The sequence below is a fragment of the Vanacampus margaritifer genome, chromosome 9, assembly GCF_051991255.1.
Source record: "Vanacampus margaritifer isolate UIUO_Vmar chromosome 9, RoL_Vmar_1.0, whole genome shotgun sequence".
Taxonomy (NCBI): Eukaryota; Metazoa; Chordata; class Actinopteri; order Syngnathiformes; family Syngnathidae; genus Vanacampus; species Vanacampus margaritifer.
The window spans coordinates 17,942,449-17,965,268 of record NC_135440.1 but is presented as its reverse complement, the minus strand read 5'-3'; the positions used below and the strand labels follow the sequence as shown (position 1 = coordinate 17,965,268).

The following is a 22,820-nucleotide window of genomic DNA, read 5'->3' as shown; positions in this document are numbered from 1 at the left end:
GTTGTTACTGTTCATGTTTACAAAGTTTGTTGTACTTAGAAAATGGTTTTCCACTGTTTGTTCAATTGTCACATCACTATCCCAAGAATAGGAAAAAGTTCCCCACCGCTGCTTTGTTTAATGAAGTCAAAAAATATCTGGCAAAATTGTTCATTTACGTTGCAACAGGCCATGCAAAAACCTGTGCCACAAGTGATTTGTCATCTTCACTATGTGGGTGTAGTCCCTCCCCCCCAAATATTGGCAGCTCACACAGATTGAAATAAAGGTTCACTTCTCAATGTGTCGAGGCCCCTGTGATGCACCAAGATAGCAGGAACGCTATAGTGATGCACAAAAGTGTGTGAGCTGAAGGTTTCAATGCAGCATTACAGAAGGGGGTGTCGCAACACTGTTTGGTCATGACGAAGATGGTGTTGTTGGAGAAGAGCTCCACGCTGCTCTCCACATTACACTCCTCTGCTTTTACACAGCCGAGTGTCTTTACATCCAGGACTTCAGCTGAGGGGGGAAAAGGTTTTGAAGCATTCCATTATTTGATCATGCAACTCAAGAGAAAGCCGTTCAAGTATTTGTGTGATGTCCTCGCTATTCTGGTCAGAGGAGTATTTCGTCATTTGGGAGGGTCAAGGCAAACCAGCTAATTTCCTGTTTGCCTCATGGTAAGTAAGCCTCTGATCCAGCTTAACTATACTCTTTGACCTGACATGGTGCACTAATAATAATGCATCAGATTTAGATAGCACTTTTCTATCTAATCAGATACTCAAAAATGCTTTACAATGGACTGGATACATTATTCATGCACTTACACATCAACACTGTGGTGGCGGTAAGCTACTTAATAGGGGTGTGCCAAAAAAAAAAGCGATTCTCTTTTAGTACGATTAAGAATCGATTCTAAATGTCCCAAAATCGATTTTATTTAAATTATTTTGTACTGTCTTGCCTTTGTCTGTGTGTGCCTTTATTTGGAGCGCTGTTCAAGTTATACCCGGTTTGGCCACTGAGTGGCAGTGTGGTTCCACGCGGTCTAATACACTTTTAAGTTGTAGCCACATTAGAGACTAGAAAGAAAAAGTCACGATCAAGTTATTCCGATAAAAGTTGTTTTTTTGCAGTGTGGAGCCGTATCTTTTGAGTGATAAAAGTGCCGTGAGTAGCGCGCTAATTAGCATTAGCGAGTCAGACTGGAGTAGATCATTATAGTTCCTTGGACATCTGTCGATTGAAGCAAAAATCCTTGTCCATCAAATCATTTTAAAATCAAAAATCGTTCTTAATCAAAAATTGTAATCGAATCGTGAGACATTCAAACATTCCCACCCCTACTACTTAAGTAGCCACAGCTGCCCTGGGGCAGGCTGACGGAAGCGAGGCTGCCAGTGTGCGCCTACGGCCCCTCCGACCACCACCCAACATTCGCACCTTCCATACACTAGTGTGAGTAGCAGTGGAGGCGATGTGTGTGAAGTGCCTTGCACAAGGACACGACACATAGTCGGGGAGAGCGGAGATCGAACAGCCGACCTTCTGGTTACTGAGCGACCGTCTCTACACCCTGAGCCACGTCCGCCACTAGTAGAACAGGTGTGCCTTACTGTAAGTGTTTTTCCACTACAGTCTTCCAGGACTGACATTTCTGCATAGTGCACACTATGTGTCAGTAGTGAGGCAATAGTTCATAACTGAGTGCTACTAGTACTAGTCGTGAAATTTCACTAGTTAACTCTTTGACTGCCAAAAACATTAAATAACGTTTAGTAAAATCCTATGGAGGACTGCCAAAGACGTTAAAAGACGTTTTTTTTTCCAAAACAGGTGAAACTAACCATTTTCTATTGTTGATTACTGAAAAACGGAATAAGGTAAAAACAAACTTTTTTTTCTGATGAAAGATGAGAGTCCAATCTTTCATTTGGTAGTATGTGTGTTTCCATAGTCCAAACACATAATTTTCTGTGGCCCTTGAAAGATCAGTCAAAAATGCTTAAATCGGCTGGCACCCACGGCATCCCTTTTCTGAAAACGTCTGGCAGTCTTAACATCTAGCAGGGTTCACCAATTCCGGTCCTCGAGGTCCGGAGTCCTGTGGGTTTGGGATGTTTCCGCCTACCAACACACCTGATACTAAGGATCAGGATCGTTATCAGGCATGCTGATGAGCTGATTATATGAATCGGGTGTGCCAGTGGGTGGAAATATGAATGAATGAATACAATTTATTTAGATCAGTCATAAAAGAGAGAAAAAAATACAACACAGGTCAGTCATAAAAAGAAACATACAGACCGAAAAGGCATAGGCAGAAGCTCACGCTTATTTTCGCCTATCTAAAACCTGCAGGACTCTGGACCTCGAGGACCGGACTTGGTGAACCCTGACTAGAGCTTCACAAGTAGTAGTAAAATGTATAGTAGTTTTATAATGCCAAAGTTATCCTGTTAGTGTACAGAAACATCATACAGTAGTGGGAAGCAGAAAGAAAAAAACGTTACTAGTATACAGTAAATTATGTAGAGTAAATTTGACTCTTAACAGAGTCTATTTGGTCCCACTCTAAAAAATGTACACTTGGAAGAGAGTAAAATATTCAGACTAAATTTTACTCTCTTCCAAGTGTAAATTTTACTCCGTTCAATTTATTGTGTAGGAAACAGGTGTTATCATCATGCACTGAATTGCCTTACTAGTGAGGACAAAGAGTGCGGTTAAGATTTCAAGGACATCAAGCAAATGCTCAAATGGCTTTCCATCCAAGAAACCCACGCGACGCACCTGCCTTCCCGCGGCCCGTGAAGCATCGCTCCCCGAGGCTGCAGTTGGTTTCCGTGGTGTAGCACGCGTCCCAGAAGCCCAGGTCACAACGGAAACACTGCAGCACCTCCTCCTCGTCCTCAAACCCCGCCACGTCCATCATCGGCTCCAGCTGCTCCTCTTCGTCACCTGAGCCCACACAGGTACCGTTTTCGGATTCACTCTCACATACAGTGGCCACAACACGTACGGAACACTTTTATTAGACACTCTGCTCTATTGAGATTCCATACAGGAGGCGAGCTTGTAAATACAGTTGGGTCCGCGTTGCAAAACTACATTTTGTTTATTTTCCAGCAGCAGTCTGGAATTTGTTTAGGTGATTTGTGTTGTTCGGGGATGGTTTTAATAACCAGGCAAATGCTGGCACCAAACAGAAAAAAAGCTGGCATGGTGTAATGAGCGCTTAGCCCTCCAAGAATGCACAAGATAATTGATCTGCTGTCATTAATTCACTTTAAAAGTCCCGGGCTACTTCCCTTATAATTAGTTATTTATTGGCACTGTGTGTGTAAGAGAGACAAAGCAGCAGTTAGGAGCAATTTGGGGGTTTCCTTGCAATTGTGTATAGCTTTCTTACTAAAGTGTACAAATGTGATCCAGTATACAAACCCAAATTCCAGTGCAGTTTGGATGTTGTGTAAACCAAAAAATCAAAACAGAACACAATAATCGACCACATATTTAGTCATTGTTTTTTGTAAATATTCACTGGTTTTGAATTTAATGCCTGCAACAAGTTTAAAAAAAAGTGGGGACAAGGGCCAACAAAAGACTGGGGAAGTTGAGGAACGCTCAAAAAAAAAACGCCTGTTTGGAACATTCCACAGGTGAAGAGGTTAATTGGAAACATACTGAAGACCACTAAAGATGGTGATAACAGTGACAAAACTTTTATTCTAATTCAGTGTTGCAATGTTATTTTATGGTATAACCATCACATGCCTCTGCTTTAAATCGGCCTTTTGAAATAATACTGAAAAGGGCACATCCCAATACCGCTTGGTCAGTGCTTGTGTGCGAGATTACGTTTGAGCGTATAAAGCCTTCTAGCCCATTTAGTGGCTGCTTGAGCTTGGGAGATGAGTTGCCGTGAACTCATCATCCCTCCTCATCTCGTTAGCCGGACCAAGCTCTGATCCCAGCAGAAACAATAAAACGCCGATTGTCCGCTGTCCGGCATTTCTAATTGTCAAACTTCCAAAATTGTAACTGATGCATGTAAGCTGTATCTTACTACAACTCTTTAAGTATCTAACGAGTTGATGCTAAATATTGTACAGGTAGATGAATGCATTTGAAAAGCAATATTTGACATTTTTTTCCCCCTTTCTGTACTAGACTAAAAATAAGACTTACTAAATTAAGAATACATAATATTCTGTATATTGCTCTAATATGAGTATAAGTATTAACATTAATATATGCAGCAGTCTGGTTACTACAAATACAAATCAACAACTAGAGTTAAGTGACTCCGTCATGTTAATGACTGGCTTCCAGATGTTCTTACCTTGAGCATACACAAGCCCGATGACAGCCAAAACGCAGAACACGAGCCCTTTCATTGTCAGCGGGATACTTTTCCTGTTATTTCCCTCTGCGAGGACTGCAAAGTAGGCTGGAGGGTTTCAAATTGGATTAGTTAGTGATGCTTTCCGATCAGCACTAATCAGATGCTATATACCTGAAAAAAAACCGACAACCTGTCACAACAAGTATGCGCTTGACCACCAAGAGGATGTTGTGTTGACTCCGATCTTATAATTGCCTGTTTGGTTTGTTAACGTTTTCCAGCATGTGTGACACAGAAATGGCTCACTTAAGCTCTGTGAGGAGGAGGATGACGGGAAAGCTTGTCCCTCATTATACCAAAATTGTTCTATTGTAGGCGACATGAAATGAACATTTTAAGGCCGGTTGCTTCTCACCATCACTTTTCTTTTTCTTTCCTCACGGCATGTGTGTCTGTTTCAGAGCAGCAAAACTGCATGTGTCCTGAGTCAGCGCTCATTTAAGAGGCTTACATCCTACTGTCCGTCTGCTTAGATACACACTAACGCACACACAAAGTGACACACACGCACACACGCACACTAGGAGGTGGGGGCTTGATTCAGTTATATTCACAATGCAGCATGAAAACTGCATCGCTTGGATTATATAACTGGCGGTCGTACACGTGTACATAAGAGACTTCAAAGTATTTTTTTTTTTGCTCATCTTAAATTTGTGTTGCAGCAGTAACCTACGCTGGAATAGTCCAGTCAGTCAATTTTACGATTACTGCCTTTAAATTTGATGTGAGGTGTTTATATGGAGATGTGATGACAAAAACATTTGCTGACACATTGTGTGGTGAGCCTGTGCTAGAAGGATTCCATACAAAAATAATGTGCAGTGATTCAAATTTGATCAAATTTACACTTGGGATAGAGTCAAATATTCAGAGTAAATTTGTTAAATTAGTAGTAATTTTTACTCAAAAGTATTTTTTAGTGTGTGCATCTTCAAGGAGAGATTTTGACAAAATATTACTGGTTTATTTATCTATTTAACTCACTCACTCCCAGCCATTTTCACTGAAGCAACCCCCTTCGCTCCCTGCTGTTCTACTGGATTTTGACTGATTTTGCAAGGCCCTCAAAATATTGTGTTCTATTGTTATAAAACATGGAACCTACTAAAAGAAAGATTAAAGTATCTTCTTTCATCAAAAAAAAACACGTCTGTTTCCGTTTTGCAGCAAATAAGAAATAGAATATAGCAAAGATTCATCATTATTCACAAATCTGTGTTAAAACTAGTGTTGTTCCGATACCGTTTTTTGGCCCCCGATACCGATACCCAGTTTTGCAGTATCGGCCGATGCCGATACCGTTCCGATACCTGGGTTGTTGTTGTTTTCAACATGAAAAAGCTGCCCTGCTATTGGTTTAGAGCATTCAAAATGGCCAATAGGATATCCTAGCTTGGCATGCAGTGAACACGTCTCACATCAGGGAATGTTGTGCACAAGTAAAACTCAAGATGCTGCATCCAAAGTCCTTTATTAGCGTCGGAAATAATAGTATCGGCATGTTACTTGTTAGTACTTGTCGATGCCGATACCACTGTTTTTATGCAGTATCGGGGCCTCTGTCGATGCTGGTATCGGAACAACACTAGTTAAAACAGTGGGGGAAAGAGTTTTTTGCAACTGGTTGATCTCTTATACTCTGCTGCCACCTGCTGGCCGTTTGTTGTAATAACTACCATTGCTTTAAGCGAACTCTTCAGGTCAGAGGCTGTATCAAAGTCTTATGTATGCTCTGGCATGAAAAACATTTTTTTTAAAAAATTAAAATAGAACGTTTTAATATGTTTTTGGGAGCAAATGAGTTAAAGTAAAGTCACTCAAGGGTTGAGGAAACAACCCACAATTTCAGTTTGGATGAGCCAATCTACCTCCTGAGCCATGCCGCTCCTCCTGCGTGTTAGTATATCGCTTGCGTCACCTGGAATCTTCGTACCTCCAAGAGGCCAAATGTTTTTTAGTCTCCTTTTGGATATTAGCAAACAGTAGGAGTGGCTTAGCTCAGGTGGTAGAGTGGCATGCTGAAGGTGGTGAATTTGTTCCTCAACCCTTGTGTAACTTTTTAAAAAAGTCAATCGTAAAATGTACTCCAAAAATTCCTTCTAAAATTGACTTGAAAAAAACTTTACTAGGTTTTTTGTCATGGGATGGGACAATTCTCTCGCACAGTAAAAATACTTAATATTTTACTGTCTTCCAAATGTAAATTTTAGGGTGGCTGAAATATTTCCTTCTTCCTCGGGGGGGGCGTAACAAAAAAATAACTGAGAAGCGCATCTGACAATATAACTGGCAGTCGTCCATTAGAGTGGCTTAACATTTAATATGATTTCCCATTAAACACTTGTGAGAAATATCGCTGAACTCGTTGGCGGACTGATAACTTGAGAAGGGAATTCTTACTGAGAATGACGCGCGTGTGCGTGCACGCGTGGCATCTTTCTGAGCAACCCGTGCGAAGGAGGCTGGCAGCTTGTTGCAAGATGCGGTCGCACCTTCGCCAACTTCGCGCTGCCGCAGAATCATAGCATCTCAGCACAGCCTGCCCACACAAAAAAAAGCCTCCGCTGTGTGCTAGCGGGATGGAGGGATGCAAATGACTTGAACACTTCAGCAGTGAGAAAACATTCACTGAGCCTAAAGCGCCTATCCCTTATGCAGCAAGCAGAGGAAGCATAAAACTGCTCACCTGCTGGATTTTTAAATAAAGCATACTATTGAGATGATAAGAGAGATGAAAAGGTCAAGATGGCGCGAGAGCCAAGCTTTCATCGCTTTTGCTGCGTCAGGGAAAACTCAATAGCCTCATTGGAACCCCCCCTTTTAAATACCATCCTTCTTTTCCATCCAAGCTCTAATTGAAATTCTTTAACACCTCGCCTGACCACACTGAAGGGAAAAAGAGAACGCTAAGCAACGGACATTGTGAATTTAAACAAGATTGCAGAGCCGCGGCTGGTATTTATAGCTTGGCTGTAGGTGTGGAGTGAGAGGAGTGTGGCTTTAACAAACTATTTCTTGTTTGGACCAAGAAACCATTTCCTCAGATAAAGACTGGATTATTGTACGCGAGAGATAAGATACAGACTCATTTGGCACCTAATCTGCCTGATCCTCTTAAACAGAACCCCTCTTCGGGCAAAGCCTAAGCACACGGCGTAGGAAGTGTGCTTTTGCTGACATGAAATTCATTTTGGATAAACTCAAGTCCTAAAAAGGTCTGAAAAGGAGAAGCGTTGTGGAGTTTGGCTCAGCAAAAAACAACAAAACTTGGGTCAGTGAGGCATTAGTGAGTCTTTAGCTTCTTTTATACTGCCTGTAAAAAAAAAAAAATGCAGTTTTTCATTGTTCTGTAAAAATGACAGTTAAATAGGGGTGATGAACTGGACCCAGCAGTTGTTCTGTCTTTGGAAGTATTTTAGGAACAGTGACAGTAAAGTCAACATAGTTACACTCATTCCTGTCATCATCGGGTTTGTAAAGACCAAAGCGGGTAAATGCTTCTTAGTAGGGATGTTCGGTACCACTTTTTTTTTTACGATATTCAAATCTTCAGTACTCACCGATACCGATATCAAGTGCCGATACCATTAGTATTTAAAATTTCAACAACAAAATTGGCAGATTTTTTTTAAAGTCCTATATATCCAAATTAGAGCAAATCAATTTAAAATTGCTTGAAATTAATGGCAATTATATTCTTCCAATTTGCTCATAAAAGTCATTTTGCATAGAGCACACAATAAAATGAATTTCAAAAAATAGATGAATAAAATGAAACAAATATGTGGTTGTAAAACTTCCTTTTTAGGAATACAGTAGGGCTGCAACTATCAAGTATTTTAGTATTCGAATACTCACTTGAAAATTCTGTTGAGTACTCAAGTACTTGGATAGTACACAACAAAAAAATTAAGTAATTTTCACTTAATGAAAAACAAGTTGGCTCAATGGTTTCCTTTTTATTTTAAATCAACAGTTTATTTTTTCAAATTGTACGTTTACATTAGACGCCAGGGTAGTGATTATGCATTTATGAATTTGGAGCAGTTGACCAGTAAAATTGAATAGGGTATTTTTAAAGCATTTTATTATTTGTGTAAAAAAATAAAGAAGAAGCTTGTGATGAATCTGCAGACGCGAAACATTAGCTACCGGAGTATTGTCCTACACACGCCACATCTTAAATCGGGAGCTAGTTGAAACGTAACGTGGCTAAAGCCTTACGAGTACTCGAGGCAGGAAAAAGCTCTCGGATTTTTCGTACTGTGGCGCTCAATAAATGCAAAATAACCATTTCAGCTTTTAGTTCCTGACTGAAAAACGGCCACAAGAGCGGAAGCCGATAACAGTATCGATATCCGTCACGAGTGCCGATACCATGAACTCGCCCATCCCTACTTCTTAGTGCTCCTCATATTTAGTTATTTTTGAGGGATTTCTGTGTACAAGAGCTTTTTTTTTAAGGTGCCTTCCAGAAAACTGTCAAATCTGACATTTCCGATCAGGAAAGTGCATAAAAATTTTGTGGAGGTCAGTGCAGTGGAAGTCAATGTCAACAATTGAGTAACTTACCCGAGAAGGACTAGGACTCTGAAAGCTGATGTAAACTATATTTATCTGTATTTATTGGTGGTATAGAATTTTGCCACAACCTGAAAATAAATAGTTCCAGGCTCACTGCATGAATGGAAAAACAAGGCTGTCAAAAGCATATGGTTTGTTGTTGGCATGGCCGCTAAACTTAAATACACTTAGTTTTGATAGTAGGCAACATGCTTACAGAGATCGTCAGACATGTTTTTTGTTTACTTTGGGCTGAAAAGATCCAACATCGTGACTTCCATGTGGGATCTGTCCAACTTCCCAGCAATCAGGAATGTAGTATTAGCAACTGCACCCCACTGAGGCGATGAAACATTTACAAGACAAACATCTGTTCGGGGAAGATAGTCGTTCCTCGGGCCCCCGTGAAAGTCATCAAGGCTCGGGGAGGGCAGGGCGGGTCCGTGTGTGAAAGTGAATCTCGCTGGAGTTGTCTGGGAAGGCGGAGGAGAAGTGAGGAACGGACGGGTCGGGGGAGGACGAGTGAGGACTTGGCTCTTGGTGGTGCAGGACTTGAGCCAGAAGTGTTGACTTCTCTTCCGTCTCAGCCGCGTCCTCTGCATCCAGAGGACGCGGCGGTGATCTGTTGGTGTCCTCCATGTTCTGGCAAGTCAAAGTAAGAGGACCGGGGAACAGACTCCAGTCGTGATTTGAGAGCGGGAGCGTAAAGCACCCCTGCTCCTCGTCTCGGATCTCCCACTGTTCCTGACTACTGAAGCTGGCCTGCTCTTGTGAGTCCTCCCAGCCGAGATCTCCCTTCAGGTCCTCCAGGTCGTCGCACGTCTCCAGCCTGTGTACCTCCCGATCCCGGTTCTCGTAGAGCAGGGTGGCGGCGCAAATGAAGATGAACAGGCCGACGCCCATGACCACGGGCCCGGCCAGTTTCATCCTGTCCACGTGGGTGGATCCTCGACCGCCCGTGGGCCTCGGCACGGCGGACACGTACCCGGCCACGGCCACGCACATCCCCGCCAGCACCACCACCACGCCCACCATCAGCCACGCGCCCGGGGCCGAGCGCAGGTGAAGTCGGGTCCGGGTGGCGTCGCCGTCTTTTCTCAGGTGACATGCTGGGAGGCAGGTTGCCGGCGATAACTGGGAGGAGAAGGGACTGCTGACAGGACTGCTGGCGGCTGTCATGCTCTGGATCCAAACTGTAAGACAAAGTGTGCCGCTTTAGGAAGAAGTGAGGACACAACAGGAAATAGCTGCTTTAATAGGACATGTGCTGACTTAATGAGACGTCTGTCCTCTGTGGAGCAGCAGCAGCAGGGTCCCTTACCTCATAGCGGAACATTAAAACGATCACTGATGACTACATTAGACAGGGGAAGTGCCTTAAAAGATCTTGCAAATGCCAAGTCCATTTTGCACACTTTTGATTGGCACAGTCAGAGAGGTCTTCATTTTAAATGATGGCCATTAGGGGTGTGCCCAAAAAAAATCGATTCTCATTTAATACGATTCAGAATCAATTTTAAATGTCCCGAAATCGTTTTTATTGAAATTATTTTATACTGTCTTGCCTTTGTCTGTGTGTGCCTTTATTTGGAGCGCTGTTCATGTTGTACCCGGTTTGGCCACTGAGGGGCAGTGTCGTTCCACGCGGTCTAATACACTTAAGTTGTAGCCACATTATAGAGTAGAAGGAAAAAGTCACGATCAAGTTATTCCAATAAAAGTTGTTTTTTTTTTTCAGTGTGGAGCCGTTCTATTGAGTGATAGAAGTGCCGCGAGTACCGCGCTAATTAGCATTAGCAAGTCAAACTGGAGTAGATCATTACGATTCCTTGCACATCTAGAGATTGAAGCAAAAATCATTGTCAATCAAATCATTTTGAATGAAAAATCGTTCCTGAGACAAATAAAAAGGGGCGGATTTTGCTGCTTAAAGAGGAAGTCAACACCTCCCCAAAAAAATCTTGACAATAATATGTTCTATGCAGCCCCACTAGTATAAATAAGGTATTATGGTTAATATCGCATTGTGGAATATGAATTAAGCAGCAAAAGAAGAAGGCGGCCATTTTGCCACTTGCTGTTCACCGAAGATGACATCACAGTTGTTCAGGTCTCAGTTAACAACCAATCACAGCTCAGCTTCAGAAAACCGGTGAACTGTGATTGGTCATTGGGCAACTGCGCAACTGTGATGTCATCTTCAGTGAACAGCAAGTGGCAAAATGGCCGCCCCGTCAGATGGAGAAAAACAGCTGGCTTTTGCTGCATACCTCACATTCCACAAATGTAATATTAATCAGAATGTCGTGTTTAGACTTGTGGGAGAACATGCAACATGTTGCTGCAAATAATTTTTTGGGGTTGGCTTTGATTTTTTAAACGACTTAGTCAAAAGTAACACAAATTGATTGAAATAGCTAACCCAGTGCTGTGTCCCAGAAGAGACCAAGCAAATGCTGCACCCTTTAAAATGTTGGGTTAAAAACTGCACCGACCCACTAACTTTGGTCAATTTGATCCAACTTTTTGACCCTCTTTTGTGGGTTTTGTGCAAAATGACCCAGAAAGTTGGGTCAAATTAACCCAAATTAGCGGGTCGGTCCAAATTGAACCCAAATTGTATTGTTTTTAACTCAGCAGTTTTAAGAGTGTCTGTTATTTGTACCCAGAGTGCATTTGGGTTGAGGATTTGACTCAGCAAATTGGGTCAAGATTTTGATCAGTTTTTACACCAGATGACCTTCCTGACACAACTCACTCATTTTGGCTGCTTTGAACCCCAATCCCTATTTTCAAAGTTTGCGGTACCCATGGAGACATTCAGTTTGTAAAAATGTTACATTGAACTTACTTTTGTCAAAACTGGTGAACAGTTTTAAATCTCCAGTCCACCCAAATCCAATCTTCAACCTAATCTGCTGTATCAAAATAAGGTCAGCACAGTGAAACGGTGGTTGGTACGTCTGCCTCAATACAGCTGATCAATTAATATTAGGAACCACTGAACTAATAATAGACGCCTGGCCCACTATCTGCAGTAGTAAATTAACACCCATTTGCTGTTATTTGCCGAAATGAGGTATCGTCTACCCATTCATCTGTTTTTTGTTTTCTTGTTTGTACTTAAACAAACAAGTTTCTCCCATTTTTTTGTCTTCAATTCAAATTTCTCATCTGAATTTGTAAAAAGTACATCAGTTTTCCTGGTCGTCTCAAGTGCGCACCACCATCCCCCCATCACTGGACATAATTTGACCCCTTTCAGAGGCAGTCAGTGGTCACTTTACCGCAATCATTCCCAAGTCATCATTTAGCCCCAAGCAGCAGAACATTTAATGTGCGAGGGAGATTGGGGGGTGGGGGGGTTGCTTCAAGGGCACAAAGTGTGAGCGTGATGTAGCCATCAAAGTGCTCTTAGCGGTGTTACGCTGTTGCTCGCTGCACTGCAGATGTTCACCCAAAAAAAAAAAAAGAAGGAAAAATTGCCTACTTGCCTTGTTTTGCTCCTCGGTGCGAATCATGGTCCCCACTCAACAAGCATCAGTTGCCTCCTGCACTTCTCCACTCCAATGTCTTCTTTTTGGCTTTTCATGCTCAAATGGAGACTTTCCTCTTCTTTCCGCTGTTTGCTTCTTGCCGCGCTCCACACCGCCGTTCAACTGAAGCTCTCTTTTTTTTTTTTTTTAGAAATATATATATAATTCTAGGAAGTAACTGTGTTGTTACAAAAGTGGTGCAAAGCTGCTCTGCCTCCCCTCGCTCTGCGTGCTTATGAGCGCGCGCGCGTGTGTGTGTGCACGTGTGTGTGTGTGTGTATGGAGGAGGGGTCGTGGGAATCAGGGGCAGTCACACGGTGATTCGTGTTATTCTTGGTGGTTGACACGTTCACATTGATGTAAAAATATGTGGACTTCAACAAAAAAGAGGACTAGCATAGCAAAGCGTGTGCGCGCTACCTTTTTGGAGCCACATTGAAAACAATTTGGTTTCGCCTGAGAATGTGAACTAATGTGGACAGACTGATTCGGTGTCTTGGATAATGTGGCTTTGAATTTCTAGTAATCTGATGTCATTATTTTCCAAAATCAAGTTTGCAATGTTTTACATATGGCAGTGCTTTGAAATGACAAACATCAATTATGTCAGATTTGTGTGTCTTATGAAGAGGACCGTGTTCAATGCACTTAAAAAGTGCCATTTTGTATTACAAAATGTGTGTAAAGCAGAAAATGAGTTTCGTAGACTTGAAAAGAGTTTTGTTTTTTCAAAGCAAACCTGTGTGTATTATTTAGCGCCATCTAGTGGTGAACTAATAATTCATTTATTTAAAAAACGCACTATTAATTTTAATAAAATGCAAAAAAATGAGTTCTAGCAAATCAACGTACATTAAAAAAATAAAATAAAAAATATATATAATCATAATTGCTAATTATAGTACAGAGGTACTATGCGCCTTACAGGAGGCTGACATGTTTCGTCGCCATCTTTCTGCTTCGGATACCAGAAGGAGAAAAACTTTGTGAAGGAAGTCAGCCTCTGGTGGTAGTTGCAGCTAGTGCAGGAGCCAATTATGAGTGAGACTCCGACCCAGTGATCATATTTTCCGGGTGTGTAGAAGTTACACAGCAGTGACTCTGGTGTAAAACATAATCTGCACAGGAGTCTGAGGGAAGTGGATCCCAACACCAGTCATCCACTGCTCGTACTGCTGCAGCTGGAGAGCGCGTTCTCCAGCTGCACCCGTCACTCACAGCAGTCCTTCACTTTACGTGAGACCGCGCCAGCGATTTTATTTTCTGCGCCCTCGTAATTAAAGAAGCAAAATAACGCCATAAAACCTTACCTAAATCTAACCTGCTAATTCTAACCCTTAATGTTGAGTGTAAAGCAGAGTGGCAATCGGTCCCATTTTTATAGTCTTTGGTATGACCCGGCTGGGAATTGAACCCACGACCTCCCAGTCTCAGGGCGGACACTCTAACCACTCGGCCCACTGAGCTGAAAAAAACAATCAAAAAACATTGCATTTTTTTCTAGCTTTATTGGCGGGCCGGATTGAAACGCATAACGGGCCGTATTTGGCCCGCGGGCTGGGGTTTGCCCATGTCTGTACTAGCCGCTCTCCTCCTTAGACGCTCCAGCTAGTTCTTGCTAACTGCTCTGACAAGCCGCTTACGCTAGCTCCTTCTTGGGTGGCACTGTGGCTGACTGGTTAGCACGTCCGCCTCCCAGTGCAGAAGACGTGAGATTGAGTCCGGGCTTTGGCCTTCCTGGGTGGAGTTTGCATGTTCTCCCCGTGCTTGCGTGGGTTTCTTCCGGGTACTCCGGGTTCCTTCCACATTCCAAAGACATGCATGGCAGGTTAATTGAACACTTCAAATTGTCCATAGGTGTGATTGTGAGTGTGGATGGTTGTTCGTCTCTGTGTGCCCTGCGATTGGCTGGCAACCAGTTCAGGGTGTACCCTGCCAGCTGGGATAGGCTCCAGCACCCCCGGTCACCCTTGTGAGGACAAGCGGTTAAGAAAATGGATGGTGTGAAGTGTCTTCGGTCTGAGGTACTGCACTGTGCGCGTGCTTTAAAATTATTGCATTCTATTAGTTCACCACTAGATGGCACTAAATTCTACACACTTATTTTCTTTGGTTTTGTGTTTTTTCGTTTGCTGTTATGTTCTGTTTTTTGTTGTTTTCTTTAGCTTTTTCATTTGCTGTTGTGTTTGGTTGTTTGTTGTGTTTTGCACTTCAAGGCCATCATAGTTTTTCGTCAGTTTAATAGGTTTTACTAAAAGTTTTGAGTCCGCAGAATTTTTAATTGAGCTGCAGCGTTCATACCAAGACAGTTATATTTTATTTCTTCATGTTCACAAGTTCGATATAATTCTTTTCTCATCAGATGAAGCAGCAGTTCATTCTGAGGCTGTGATAGGGAGTATGAAACTCAACTGACACCGTCTGTTCCACGAAAGAGGGTTCAAGCTACGACCTGGCACGTTGAAGCACACATCACAAGTTCACAATCTAGCAGACAAGTGCTGACGATCCACTGCCAGCACTGCGGTAATGGTACTCTGGAAAAGGTTGGCTAACGATCCACTCTGCTATAAACAGTACACTGCTCTCAAAACCATCGACAGATGCAACGTCATAGAATTTTATTAAGACTTGAATTTGTGTAGTGAAACCCTCCTAAAAATGGCCTAAGTAATGTTTTTTCACTTCTTTTTTTTTAGAAAACACAAAAACCTGAACCAGTTGAAATGTTGAATATTATTATATAACATTTATTAATCGTTTCTCCTAAAAAAGGTTAGGATAATAAATGATTATTGAGATAGTAGGAACAATGTCTTCCAATTATGTTATGGAAGAGGAATAAGTGGTGATGATTAGGTTGTCTACATTTTCAGGGTCAGAGGACTCAGCTGGATCAGTGATGTCATCATCATCACTCACTTCAACAACAGTCATTTTCGATCGACGACAACTCATAAGAATTATCAAGTGTGTTACCTACAACATAAAAGATTTAAACCATTGGAAATTGTTACAATTGTGTGATCATTCTGGAAGAAAAAATCATTGGCTTAGGTCACTTCTATGTGCTGTTCACCTTTTCACCAATGAGGGCAGTAATGAGCGAAACGTACCTTGTTTGCCGGAAATGGCGCCGAATCAAACAGCGCCAGACGCGCGCATGCGCGTTTTTTTGTTTTGTTTTTTTCCTCGCGCGCCTGCGCGTCTTGTTTCAAACAGAACGGCGCCATTTTTGTTGTTGTAGTACTGTAACGTCTAACGAAGTCTATAAAGCCTGTCCATTTATGTTATTAGTACAGTGACGACAAAACGTAAACAATGATTCCTAGACAGCCATTAGAACACGACTGGTAGATAGCTAGTTCACCGTTGGTTAGAAAGAGAGGCTACAAGAAATGGAGAAAGGCCGTCGATATATTGTAAGTTAACTTCAAATGTTCTGACTTTCGTGTGTGCCTTTTAAAGTTTCAAAGTGGATATTTTGCTGTGACAGGCAACTCGTACAGCTAAAGGGACAATTATACAATACTAACGCAATGCCTCCCTGTCTGTCCGCAGAGGAGACCAAAGAGGAAGCTCTTCTATCAAACCAACATGCAGAGGTAAGTTAGATAGTTGTTATAATTTAATGTACACTCTTGTTATTGTTTTATATTTACGTTTTTTAAAAAAAAAAATAATGCTTTCAAATAAAATAAACATACCAATGTTTCCAGCGAAGCTAAAGAAGAATGGAGAGGCGCGCGATCAATGGAAGACGTCGAGAAGCTGTTTGATAGCTTGGGTAAATTGTCTTTCTTTTCTTTTTTTAGTTCATATTGTTTGTCATGTGTCATAGCCTTATTTACAACTTTAGGACCATACTTCCTTATATTTCTTTAAACGTGTCATTCTGTCAATAAAACTGCCAGACAACCAATACAATAATTACATCCCACAAAGGGGCGAATGTTTGCAAAGCTCACTAATGTTGACTTCGCGTCAATGTTCGTTCAAAGTCGCACTTGCACGTTCTCTAAACAGTATTAATAGTTCTCCAAACAGTCTTAATTGTCTTTCATTTCACAAGAAAGTTCAAATCAAAATTTAAACCATAAATGTTTACCATTTGTGCTTTTTGTGTTGTGTTATTTGTTTAGTGTATAATATGTTGTCTACATCAGTGGTCCTCAAACCCAGTCCTCTGGGACCACTATCCAGCCAGTTTTCCATGTCTCCCACAGCCAACACAGGTGATTCATATAATCAGCTAATCAACCGGCTCTGGAGAAGCCTGATAATGATCCTCACCTGTGTTGGCTGTAGGAGACATGTAATCAGGCTGGATAGTGGTCCCCAAGGACCAGGTTTGAGGACCACTGGCCTACACCACATACAGTGTGTTCTAATTGTACTTTACTGCTTGCTTTTTTTTTTTGCCTTGTTTTGCCCTGCTATCTGCAGTCAGGTCAGCATTGCAAATTGCCTTACTTGGTTAAATAAAGGTTGAATAAATTAAGATAAATGAATAGAAAGTAGTATCTCAAACTATCCCACATCCTCTGTCTATAGCAATCTGCTTCTTTCCTGAAAGTCACACCATCTTTTTATGGTTTAATAAAAATGATTTAGTCTTCTGAATGTTAAGTCTCAAAAGCATGTACAAGGTCGCAGTTTAATGTTGCAACGCGACCGGAGATCAAATAACTCATTGTGCGGGGGTGATTCACAATTCTTTTTATTTATTTATTTATTTTTTATTATTATTAGTCCGGTTTGACGTAGTGTGCGGTTGTTAGTGGATTAGAGAGAGGAGCAAGACTGAAGTAGCAATGTGACAAGTGGCTGATGTCTTTGTGAAATTTTCTTTAAAACACACACACACGTTAGATGAGCACTTCAAACGCCCCAACAATAATCCATTTTTAAAAAAATCCAGAGAAAAAAAAATTAACTGCTGATGTATTTGACCTATTCTACTGCCAACGCTGTTCTGCTCACCTACTAATCTTCAATTTGAGCTAGTTAAGTCAAGTTTTAAATGTTGGCATTTCAAATATCACGGTAATTTTGACCAAATAAAATCAATGAGATCGAAACCAAATGTGTTTGGAATTTTTTATCGTATACGTACAAAGCAAGGCATCTAAACGCCCAGATCGGATGTGCCCCGTTAAAGCCAGCAAAATAGACTGATAGGTTTACATATACTGTATAAATCACCATGTTTGCTCAAACGACCCCCCAAAAAAAGAAGAAAAAAGTCACCCAGCTTTGTCATGTCTTCATTGGTATGAATATTATCGACATTTGGATCGAACTACCTACCACTTACTATTTAATATTTGTTCATATGTTTGTTTGTACAGACTCTCCCATTGGAGTAGTCCGCTCATCTGTCTGCCGCTTGGACTCGGATAGTGAGAAAATCCTGGTGAGACAAAACCTTGAAACATGACATGCACAACACACATTGGGACGACATTTCAAATGTTAATTTATTAACAAATAAATGTCATTAATTTATTATTATTAAGGAGCTAAGCCAAAAGGCGAAGCTCTCGATTTACCGGTCGATCTACGTTCCTACCCTCCCCTATGGTCACGAGCTGTGTGTCGAAACCGAAAGAACAAGATCCCGGATGCAAGCGGCCGAAATGAGTTTCCTCCGCAGTGTGTTCCGGCTCTCCCTTAGAGATAGGTTGAGAAGCTCGGTCATCCGGGAGGGACTCTGTGTCGAGCCGCTACTCCTCCGCGTTGAGAGGAACCAGTTGAGGTGGCTCGGGCATCTGGTTCGGATACCTCCCGGACGCGAGAGGTGTTTCGAGCATGTCCCACCGGCGGGAAGCCCCGGGGACGACCCAGGACACGCTGAAGAGACTATGTCTCCCGGCTGGCCTCGGAGCGCCTTGGGATCCCGCTGGAGGAGCTGGTTGAAGTGGCTGGGGAGAGGGAAGTCTCGGCTCCTAAAAGGTGCTGCCCCCGCGACCCGACCCCGGATAAGCGGTAGCAAATGGATGGATGGATACTGATACATTGACAAAAGGGACATTATTATTTTTTTTACATCTGTAAAGATATCTCTAAAATAATAATTTCTATGATATTTTGGGAAGCTGGTGCATGAAAATTTAATGAAAACTTTTTCTAAGCCTGTTGGTATCAGGAGAAATGAAACATTTGATTTTAAGACAATATCACCCAGGCCTACACTAAACCAAACATGTTTTACTTTGCATCTTTAGTCTTCCAAAGAAGACGACTTGCCTCCCGTGACACTTGCGCCAAGTCCTATTCTAAACATCGGTAAGAGACGTGCAAACTTCTGAATCACACTTTTCATTTTGTTTCGCATGTCATTTTGTCTCAGACCATTCAAACGTTCCTTTCAAAGGGCCAGTGACGACATCCAGCCCACTAGAGGACAGCGCGGCTGTGAGTTTAGCTCCGACAGAGTCCAGTAATCAAGACAAAATGCCGTCGCCGATCCTGTTTGACTGTGAAGACGGAAAAGGCGCGGCAACGATTCGGCCGGCCTCTGACAAGTAAGAATTGATTGGGCTTCTGCTTACAGTCTTACCGGCACGTCTTGTAGACATGATTACTTGGAACCCCCCCCCAAAGGAAGTTTGTTATTACTGGGCCCTATAGCAGTCATAACATCTTGCAGATGCCGCTGTACATTCTAAAATGTAGTTAATTATAAAGGAGGGTACACACCGTCAAATATGTGAATTTACTTTTACTATACATTCCATTTTCAGCCACAAAGAAAGCCCCATCGCAAGTAACAAGAATCCCCAAATGACAGCATCAAGGTTGGTAATTTGCCTTTTTGGGTATATTTGTTTTCATTTAAAATCTAGAAAAATTGTGCTGAAAAAAGATACAACTTTTTCTTCTGTCCTTATTTTTTGTTGATTTCTTATTTAATTGTATAGATTTTAAATGTGCAAATACTGTAGATGTTGTCAGGAAAAAATTGTTGACGATTACGATGAGAATTTAAAAAAGTGCTTTATAAAAAACATCAAAAAAACAAAAACATCAAATAAACTACTGTACACAACTCTAGTGTTGATATGTGCCTTTAAGGGGCGTGACCTAGTGAGTGACGGCAGGAAAATGGCTACAGTCATTTCTGGACCACAAGGCGCACCTGACTATAAGCCGCAGCAGGTCTTTTAATGTTACCGCACCGGGTTCCCGCTACTTTCTTTTCCATAATGAGGGCGCACATTTTCTCACTCTCGTTCTGTCTCTCCTACTGTATTTAGGCTCACTTGGTTTGTTTTGCTCTGTTTCGCTACCTTTATAGTGCGCCCCATTGTGATCAGATGGATAAGCCGCACCTTTGTATTAGCCGCAGGGTCGAATGCAAGTGAAAAAAGTAGCGGCTTGTTGTCCAGAAATGACTGTAGTTAGTTTTGGCCTCTAGTGCTCACAGTGTACTTTGTTTTGAGTTGTCCATATTTTGTTGTTATCAGCAAATCAGCGCAGCAGCAGCCTAGTGTGTCCACTGCTGACAAGGACCATGAGGGAGTTCAAAGGAAGTCCACAAAGGAGAGCTCTGTGAAAAAAGACATCTGGGCATTCCTGAAGAAGGTCCAAGACTCCAGCCAGGCCAAAACCAAACCGTGAGTTAAACAGAATCTGTACTGTACTGTTACTAAACACTAGTATTTGTTGAGCATAGGGACAGGAAAGCCGCTTTGTAACAGGCTCATTTAAGTGAAGCTTGAAAACGAGGATAAAATTGTAGTGTGGTGTAATTCTTTTTCTTTGATATTTTGACAAAAAAGCATTTTTTTCAAGACATCTGTTTTTTTGTTTTGTTTTTTAATTCAGGAAGACCCTGACACCAGTTAAAGCACCCACGCCCCCTCCTGAGTTAGAGGAAGAGTTCCTGATTCTGGATGACGACCTATCTTTTACCTTTTCCATTCCTACTAAACCAACCACTAAGCAGAATAAGAACAAAGAGTCCAGTAGTGACAAAGGCAGCTCGATTGACAGGGGTTCCAAAGACGGCTTGCGAGAGACTAATCTCCCGAGCAAGAACACACCCGAAGTGCAGACAGACCCTAAAAAAACGACAAGCAACAAGAGAGAGAAAAAGACCGAGCTGAAGCATCGCAATACCCCCAACAATAAGAATCCACAGAGTAAGCGCAAAAATGCTGACGACCAACTGAAGGTGGTGGCCGGCAGTCAGACAGATCACCTGAGAGTCAAGCCGTCATCCGAGGCGAAGACGTCTTCAAAAGCCAAACGAGAAAATCCCAAGAGCAGCAGACCGACTGCAAAGACGAAACAGATGAAGGCGTGGCATTTGGAGTCCAGCAGCAGCAAGGAGTGTGAAGATGCCGGCCTGGCTTCTCCTGACAAATGTAGCTTTCCTCCCACAGATTTCCACCCGGGGAAAATCGACCCTGCTCAGGGTTCGGCAGGCAGAACATTTGAACAAATCCACCAGACTATCTCGAGCTGGAGTTCCCCTGAGGAGTGTCAGGTGCTGGGCAAAAGGAAAAGAAACCCGCCCGGGGAGTGGTGGCTGAGCTTCCCTCCAAACGCAGAGCAGCCTGAGGGGGAGGACGAGGCACCCCGCGTCAACAAGCCCAAAGCCAACCGTCGAGAAGCGACCAAGGCGGCGTCGGCGTCGGCGTCGGCGTCACCGGTCAAGGCCGACAAAACGCTTAAAAGCACAACCAAGAAGGATGTCAAAAAAGCCACGTTGAAGAAGAAAAGAGCCCTGCGGAAAATATCTGCCAGTGAACTTGACAGAGATGGAGCAGAAAAAATGCGAGATCAGGACCAACTGGAATTCCCGGATCAGGACTCTCCTCTGGAGCAGAACTACAAAATCAGTTGAGTATTGAGTAGGTCTGTATGATAATGCTATTTTCAACCGATACCGATAAACCAATAATTTAGAAAGTACTGATGTTGATCACCGATAAGTAAGCCGATAATTGTTTGCAAAGTTAACTTGAATACAAATATACTTTTGAGTCCTACTATAAGTACAAATGCATGGAAACATTGTGTAAAGGACCACAAAGCTGAATTTTATTGATATCTCTGCTTCAAAGACATCCAGTAACTCATTTTGAGTTTGCCAAAACAAAAAAGTCATGTTTAAAAAAAAAATGCAACAAAAATGTATTAATTTTGGGGCCTCACTGGCGACTGCCATGTCGCCATGATGCATCTTCTGTGAACACGAGGTCGCGCGCATTATGATGTCACAAATATAACCATAGGAGAGGGGAGGGGTCGAGGAGTTGGGCACAACTTGAACCACAAACACAACAGGTGGACCAGCCAATTATCTGCGGATTTCTTTATCATCTGGTTTATCTATATGACGTCAAATTTTGTGCATCCCTAATATTGAATGTAGTTTTCTTGTTATTAAACACTCAAATGTCAAAATGTTTGTGTTTCACAGAACATATTGCGTTCCCGCAAGTGTACACGGCGAAGACAAAAAAGCGCAGCAAACCCCTCCCGTCCACTCTCACTGAATCTCCAGAGCAGCTGCCGGACAAACGGCATAGCAAACTGCCCGGTGAGTGGTGGAAGATCCCGGCCACGCCAGAAGAGGTGGCGGCGGCGGCGGTGGCGGCAGCGGCGGAGCCCCACCAGCTTTTAAATGTAAATCACAAGACGTCCAAACATGGCAAGAAAGCAAAATCCAAACGAAGCAGACCTCCAAAATCAGCCGAGCGTGCCGTCAGATCGCCGCACAGCCGAAAAGCGGAAGATGAAAAGCAGACGAGGGGCGTCGTCTCCAACGGGACCTTAGCTGTCGACGGAGGCGCCCGTCAGAGTCATGAAGTCGTGCAAGTTGGCTCTCCCGACTGTCAGGGAACTATCACGGTGGAAGGAAGTCAAAGCAGTTTGGACAACCTGCGGGACAACATCTGTCCATCTCGCCACGCGTAAGCAAAACACAACATATCATCACTTATGCTATATAGTCTCCTTTGTCCATATTTTTGTCTTCCTTTGGGACGCTTGGGGGGGGGCAGATTACAAAGTGGGCCGGTGTGCATGATCGATCTGGAACCGCACGATGATGAAGGTAAGTTTGAACAACTTTTAAAACATCAGAAACTAAACGCACAGCAACACGTGTCCAATCCATACGGGTTCCAGACCTACCGTCAAACAGACACTCACTAGCCCGGCTGTCCGTTAGCGACCTGTGTGCTGATCCGCTCAAACCTTGCACCGTGGAGTTCAGCGACAAGGCCGACCTGATTGAGTGGCTCCAACTTGTGTTCTCCACCAACCGGAAAGGAAGAAATGACAAAAGTAAGACTGAAGAATCTTTCCTG

The 22,820-nt window shown here is 42.6% G+C and overlaps 3 protein-coding genes across 6 annotated transcripts in view; 1 reads left to right on the top strand and 2 right to left on the bottom strand.

Annotated features, from left to right (window-relative positions):
• Nucleotides 1–228: 228 nt before the first annotated feature.
• On the bottom strand, nt 229–4,819 carry LOC144058025 (protein Bouncer-like). Of its 3 annotated transcripts, none has more exons than XM_077576215.1 (4): nt 4,749–4,819; nt 4,331–4,438; nt 2,779–2,946; nt 229–501 (listed from the first exon to the last, which is right to left on the bottom strand). In XM_077576215.1, exons 2-4 carry the CDS (start codon nt 4,383–4,385, stop codon nt 278–280), a joined length of 447 nt encoding a protein of 148 aa, XP_077432341.1. In that variant the 5' UTR covers nt 4,386–4,438; nt 4,749–4,819; the 3' UTR covers nt 229–277. The 3 variants fall into 3 exon arrangements, with proteins under 3 accessions (XP_077432341.1, XP_077432340.1, XP_077432339.1); XM_077576214.1 differs by having other exon boundaries at nt 4,524–4,808; XM_077576213.1 differs by having other exon boundaries at nt 4,331–4,808.
• LOC144058019 (uncharacterized) overlaps nt 508–22,820 on the top strand; it is a 24,118-nt gene continuing 1,805 nt past the window's right edge. Inside the window, exons 1-14 of one of the 2 annotated variants that reach the window (XM_077576193.1) lie at nt 508–662; nt 2,762–2,960; nt 14,858–15,917; nt 16,057–16,100; nt 16,215–16,282; nt 17,847–17,911; nt 18,723–18,783; nt 18,872–19,022; nt 19,242–19,295; nt 19,965–20,114; nt 20,326–21,344; nt 21,929–22,421; nt 22,512–22,564; nt 22,639–22,797. In XM_077576193.1, coding sequence (XP_077432319.1) covers nt 15,894–15,917; nt 16,057–16,100; nt 16,215–16,282; nt 17,847–17,911; nt 18,723–18,783; nt 18,872–19,022; nt 19,242–19,295; nt 19,965–20,114; nt 20,326–21,344; nt 21,929–22,421; nt 22,512–22,564; nt 22,639–22,797 — 2,341 coding nt within the window. In that variant the 5' untranslated portion in view covers nt 508–662; nt 2,762–2,960; nt 14,858–15,893. Of the gene's footprint in view, nt 663–2,761; nt 2,961–14,857; nt 15,918–16,056; nt 16,101–16,214; nt 16,283–17,846; nt 17,912–18,722; nt 18,784–18,847; nt 19,023–19,241; nt 19,296–19,964; nt 20,115–20,325; nt 21,345–21,928; nt 22,422–22,511; nt 22,565–22,638; nt 22,798–22,820 lie in introns of those variants that run through there. The other variant, XM_077576194.1, reaches the window with a different exon arrangement.
• LOC144057980 (uncharacterized) lies at nt 8,438–12,722 on the bottom strand. Its single transcript, XM_077576035.1, has 2 exons — nt 12,454–12,722; nt 8,438–10,152 (listed from the first exon to the last, which is right to left on the bottom strand). The coding sequence occupies exon 2, from the start codon at nt 10,136–10,138 to the stop codon at nt 9,374–9,376; it is 765 nt and encodes a 254-aa protein (XP_077432161.1). The 5' UTR covers nt 10,139–10,152; nt 12,454–12,722; the 3' UTR covers nt 8,438–9,373.